The sequence below is a fragment of the Silene latifolia genome, chromosome 1, assembly GCF_048544455.1.
Source record: "Silene latifolia isolate original U9 population chromosome 1, ASM4854445v1, whole genome shotgun sequence".
NCBI classification, from domain to species: domain Eukaryota; kingdom Viridiplantae; phylum Streptophyta; class Magnoliopsida; order Caryophyllales; family Caryophyllaceae; genus Silene; species Silene latifolia.
The window spans coordinates 31,372,072-31,378,044 of NC_133526.1; the positions used below are offsets into that span (position 1 = coordinate 31,372,072).

The window sequence follows — 5,973 nt, forward strand, 5'->3', positions numbered from 1 at the left end:
ACTTCCCAATTGTATTCTTTAAAATGAGATTTAATAATGATATTTAAATCATATGATCGCACTATTGTTGAGGACACATTTCCCAACAATCCGGGAATCCAAACTCTATCAACCATAGCCGGCTTGCATCTCACCTTCTATGATTCATAGAATCATCAAACAAGAAAGGACAATATATCTAGAGACATGCATAAGTTCTTAGGACAGTCAATAGTCACTCTCTAACTCGAGTCTATACCACGAGGTAAGGTAAATACCCTAGTCCTAAACCTGCGCAGACCTAGCGACATGCGGAAAGTACCGCATCCAAGACCCATGATCACACACATGAGTACCCCTAAGGAGTCCACCAAAGGGTTGGCTAGTACTTAAGCTGACCACATACTTCTAAGAGTACGTCAGGAGGTCATGCCCTAACTTGGATATAAGCCCACCATGCTAAGACACAAAGGCTATTAAGCTGTGAACTTACACTCGTCAAAGACTATAAGGGCCTATCTATGACGAAGGCCGAAATACTCACCTAAGACCTAGTCCCAGCTTGAATACTTTAGCCCACACCACACAAGACAAGTAGGACACCCAATTAACCATAAGAGGGGCAAAGAGTCCAAACTTGCACACACACAAATGATCATACACACCCTAGCATATGAAAGACTACGCAAGAGCATATTCAGCTGACAATCCAACAATATCTCCAATATAAAAAATAATCTAAATTCCAGCTAACCAACAGTACCATAATCCATGAGAACAAGCTAAAATGGCAGAGAGGCAACAAGACTCAAGCATAAGGCATCCAAAGCATCCAACAACAAACATGTGAAATGATAATTACAAATATCAAGGCATAACATAAAACATCCAATAACAACCAATCTCACCTCAAAGACAAACCCTCGACCCGAGTCCCGCGACGGGTCATCGGTCAAATCGAGGCTGACCGGTTTAAACCTAGTTTGACCAAACTCGTTCGGTCAATCTGGCCCAGCTCAGAGTCTTGGCCTACTTTGGCCCAAATCACAAAATTCATCACAATATCATTCTCATGCTATTTCCAATTTATATCATGTGAACACTATCAACATAAAGAAAAACATTCCAATTTACAAAATAACTAATTCCACAAAATTCTCGCATAATAAAATAGCATAAATAACCGTCTCACATAAGGGTAAACTTTTCTATAAATTTTAATCGATAAAACGACGCCATTTACTCATACGGACTCCGAATTGAGTGATTCAAGTGGCTAAGCCACCTAATTTTTCGATGCCGTTCAATCTGTCATATTTTTGGAAACATTGAAAACCGTCTCGATCCGGTACTGACGCGACGGGGACTTGTCACAACACATAATTCCTCATCCAAATTTGTTCCAAACAATAATATACAAATGGGTTACATAAATTAAACATAAGCATAATCATCTTACTCCACTCATTCATTTATCAACAAGATCGTCTCAAACAACAACAAACAACAACAACAACAACAACAACAAACAACAACAAACAACAACAAACAACAAATACAACTACTAATGTGACATTAATTCGTCGAGTAACTCGGAATAGTTACCTTAAGCTAGCAAAGAGACAAGTAATAACTTGAGAAAGCTTCTAAAACCCAAAATTACTCTTCATCTTCAACAACATATGAGTTACCTAACTCATTCTTCAAATTCTTCACCTATAAGAACAACAAAAACACAATTATTAAGCTTTAAATTCGAAACCCTAAAAGATGAGTCTTAAAACAAAATTGGGGGAAATGAAAATAAATCTTACTAGTAGATGAGGATTGAAGAGAGGATTCCAAATATATAATTTTTATGAGATTTGGTGGAGAAATGATGGATTTATGAAGGATTTAGGGATTGTAAGAAGGTTATTTTGATAGATTTTTGGTGTTTGATGAAAGGAAGAGAGAGAGAGAGAGTGAATTATGGAGGAAATGAAAGATGAAGAGGAGACCCATGAAGGATGGAGGGTGCATGGTTTGGGGTAGGGTGTTTGGGTGAGTTTCAATTGTTTACGTTTTGGTTCGTTTCGACGGAAATTAGAAATATTCGTCGAACGCGATTTCCGAGAAAATTAAAGTTCTTAAACACGATTTTTCTAAACGATTAAGTACTCATATGCCCAATATCCAAACTCGTTTACCCAACGACCGTAAGAAATGGGAAAATCCCAATTTTATGACTTTTATCCGAAATTTATTTTATCAAGGGAAAAAGTTTAAATATAGTTTAAATCACTTTTAAACATTTCTAAACTATCAAAAATAATTACATTTCTTCAAAATAAAATAAGATTATATTTTATCAAATAAATTTTATTTCAAATAAATTAATATAAAATTAAAATAGATTAAAATATTATTTTTAAAATATAATAAAGGTCTTCAAATTTACGGGATGTTACATCATAATTCTGCAAAATGCAAGAGGAACAAGCCTCCTGCTCCAAGGAACCATGATGATAAAGTGGTTGAGAAGCCTACTAAGCCAGCCCAGAAGGTTTACAAGCCTGTTGTGAAACCTGTCTCTGTAGTTGCTCCTCCTGTTGTGCATCCTGCCTCAGAATGCCACTTGTTAGGTGGTACCTCAGCACCATTGAGTGGAGACTCAGTTGCCCAGAAGGAGGGGATGGACTCAGAATGCTCTGAGCTAGGTCCTCCTACTCTTGATGAGCCTCTGGATTCTCCCTCTACTGGTGCTGAAATGCACTCAGAATGCAGTGTGCTAGGGCATGACACAGGTCAGGAACTGGACAGCTCAGAGTTGGGTTTTGTAGAGCCTTTCTCCCCTGTGATAAATTCTGATCCAGGCCTGCTTACTTCTCCTAATAAGTTTAGTGTTTTGCAGCAGGATGTCCCTTCAAGTAACATTGATTTGGATTCTGTTCCTTTAGTGGCTGAACCCCCTGATCCACACTTAACATGATCATATCATCCTGGAATATTAGGGGCCTAAATAAGCTTGTTAAGCAAATAGAGGTTAATAAGTTTCTTACTCAGAATAAACTGGATATCCTTGGTATCTTGGAAACCAGAGTTAAGGAAAATAAGTCTCAGAGGATTCTGAGAAATAAATTTAGGGGTTATAGCTCTTTTTGCATTTATAGTAAGCACTATAATGGTAGGATTTGGCTAGTTTGGAATCCTTCCACTACTAGAGTCACCATGTTGCAGGTTCATGCCCAAGTCTTGCATTGCCATGTTCATCACTTGGCTACTGGTAGAGCTTTTCATCTGTCTGTAGTCTATGGTGGTAATTGTCCTGTCCATAGGGCTTCTCTTTGGGATAGTTTGACTGCTATGGCTCCTCAGGTTGGACCCTGGGTTGTCATGGGAGATTTTAACATTGTTAGATATAGCCATGAGAAAATTGGCAACCTTCCTGCTCACTTACCTGATATGTTGGACTTTAATAATTGCCTCTCTTCATGTGGCCTTGATGATATGCAAGGGACTGGCAATGATTTTACTTGGTTTAATAAACAAAACCCCTCTACTAGGGTTTATTCTAAGCTTGATAGGATTTTGGTCAATGGTGACAGGCTTCTCACCTTTACTCAGACTGCTGCCCAATTCTTACCTCCTGAGGTCTGATCACTGCCCAGCTTTACTGACTTTCCCTGGGGATCCAGCACCCAAGAAGCAGTTTAAATTCCTTGACTGTTGGATTGATCATCTTGATTTCCATCATCAGGTTGCTGCTGCTTGGAGTAGTAGGGTCACTGGAAACTCCATGTTTAGGTTTATGGGTAAGCTCAAGAGTACTAGGGCTTACCTCAAACAGTTGTATGTTGCTCACTTTTCCAATATAAATGATAGAATTGATAAAGTAAGGGCTGAGCTGAATCAATGCTTCACTGATCTTCAACTTAACCCTCTTTCTGAGGAACTTATCCTCAAAGAAAAGGAATTATCAGTGGATTTTTGGAAACTAAAGGATGCTGAAGCTAAGATCCTGATTCAAAGAGCAAAAATACATGATATTAAACTTAATGATGCTGGGTCTAAATTATTTTCCACAAAGATTAAGGAGAGGCAGCAGAGTCAGCTCATTGGAGAAATCCAGGATTTAGATGGTTGTACTCATCATGGGCTCCATGAGGTGGGTGAGGCTTTTGTTGACTACTATAAGCAGCTCCTTGGTTCTTCTACCCCTGTCCAGAGTATGGATCTTTCTTCTCATTGCTCGGGGTGGGTGCCTAGATGACCATGATAAGTTGTGCTCACCGAACCTCGTGTCCAGGGAAGAGATCAAAGCTGCTTTATTCTCCATAGGTTCTAACAAGAGCCCTGGCCTTGATGGTTTTTCTTCCTGGCTTTTTCAAAGCCACTTGGGACATAGTTGCGATGACTTCGCCTTTGTCTATCGATTTCTTCAAGACTGGATTCATGCCTAAGCAGGCCAATGTCACTCTTATATCCCTTATTCCTAAAAAGAAAGTGGTCCAGACTGTCAAAGATTTCAGGCCTATCTCCTGTTGCTCTGTAATCTATAAGACTATTAGCAAGATTTTGACAAATAGACTGCAGAAGGTGGTGGCTAAGCTAATTGGCTATGAGCAGGCTGCTTCTGTACCTGGTAGGAGCCTACATGAAAATGTAATGTTAACTCAGAGCTTAGTTAAGGGATACCAAAGAAAATACCTCACTCCCAGATGCATGCTCAAAGTTGACATAAGCAAGGCCTTTGATTCTATCCAGTGGTCTTTCCTCTCTAATATGCTTACTACTCTGAACTTCCCTGCAGTTTTCATCAAATGGATTATGGGGTGTGTTACTGTGTGGACAGCGGGCCGCCCACGGGGGCGCTTGGTGAAGGTCGAAAAACAAGCGTTTGCATTTTGTAAGGAGTCGCCACCAATTTTTATGGGAAATTGGAACCGTTCGAATACCTCGTGTCATGTCAAGACACAAAGTAGTGACATGAACACTAAGCAATCGTTACCCTTAGCATTCTATGTCTAGAATGACTCTCGTGGATGCCAATGAACACGGGTGCTCACGGAGATCTGGAGTAAGGGGTGAGGGTACGTATTAGGAAGCTCTTTTGATCGAACACCTAATCCCGCCCGCCTCGATAGCGACCTCTACTAATGATTAGGGAAGTTATTCATACTTGATATATCGTCGGCTATATGCATGCAATGCAACATCCAAGTTTTAATCCTAGCATGTGAAGATTAATACTAAGTCGGTTGACAATTAATTAAGCATACAATTAATGTCGAAGTAGGATTTAATATTGATTTACATGTGAAAACATACAAATGATATAAGAAATACAATAATTATAAATTACAATAATTAAAATTACATTAATTACATTGAGATAGGCGATTTATGTCGAAAATACCTTTAAAACGGATAATTTGAGAAAAAGGAATAAAAGAATAAAAGAAATAAATTAACGAAATAGGAATTAGCGATATTACGGATATTAGTTAATTAATTACGTAAGCTAATTAAACTACGTCAAGGCAGAAACGGAGTTCAGGGACAGAAATCATCCTGGAACAAAGCGCAAGATAGTCTGCGCCCTGCAGAAGAGGCGCGGCGATTCTTTGCGTCTGTTCCCAAGGGTGAGTTCTGGCAGTAGCGCAAATCGTTAATGTTAATTGTTAATTTTAAGGATCGATTAGATTATTTGACTCGGATGGAAGTGATTAATAGGTTGTTTAACATGTGAATAGGTCGTAAAAACAGTAAAAACATGAATGAGACGGATGCAAACGGATTAATTACATGATTAAACGAATGATATCAACAAACTAACTAAACAAATTATTAGACTAAACATGATGATTAATGACGAATATGATGAACATGATAACAAACAGATGAAAATATATCAAAGGATGAATCCCAGAAACTCAATATGAACGAATTGAATTTCTAAAACCCGGAATTGAATTTAATGACGAAAACCCGCAAATATGAATTACTTGGGAT

At 38.6% G+C, this 5,973-nt stretch overlaps 1 protein-coding gene across 1 annotated transcript; it reads left to right on the forward strand.

Annotated features, from left to right (window-relative positions):
• The first annotated feature begins 2,946 nt into the window (after window positions 1–2,946).
• Window positions 2,947–4,231, forward strand: LOC141643297 (uncharacterized). Its single transcript, XM_074452395.1, has 2 exons — window positions 2,947–3,612; window positions 3,719–4,231. The coding sequence occupies exons 1-2, from the start codon at window positions 2,947–2,949 to the stop codon at window positions 4,229–4,231; spliced, it is 1,179 nt and encodes a 392-aa protein (XP_074308496.1).
• Window positions 4,232–5,973: the final 1,742 nt, after the last annotated feature.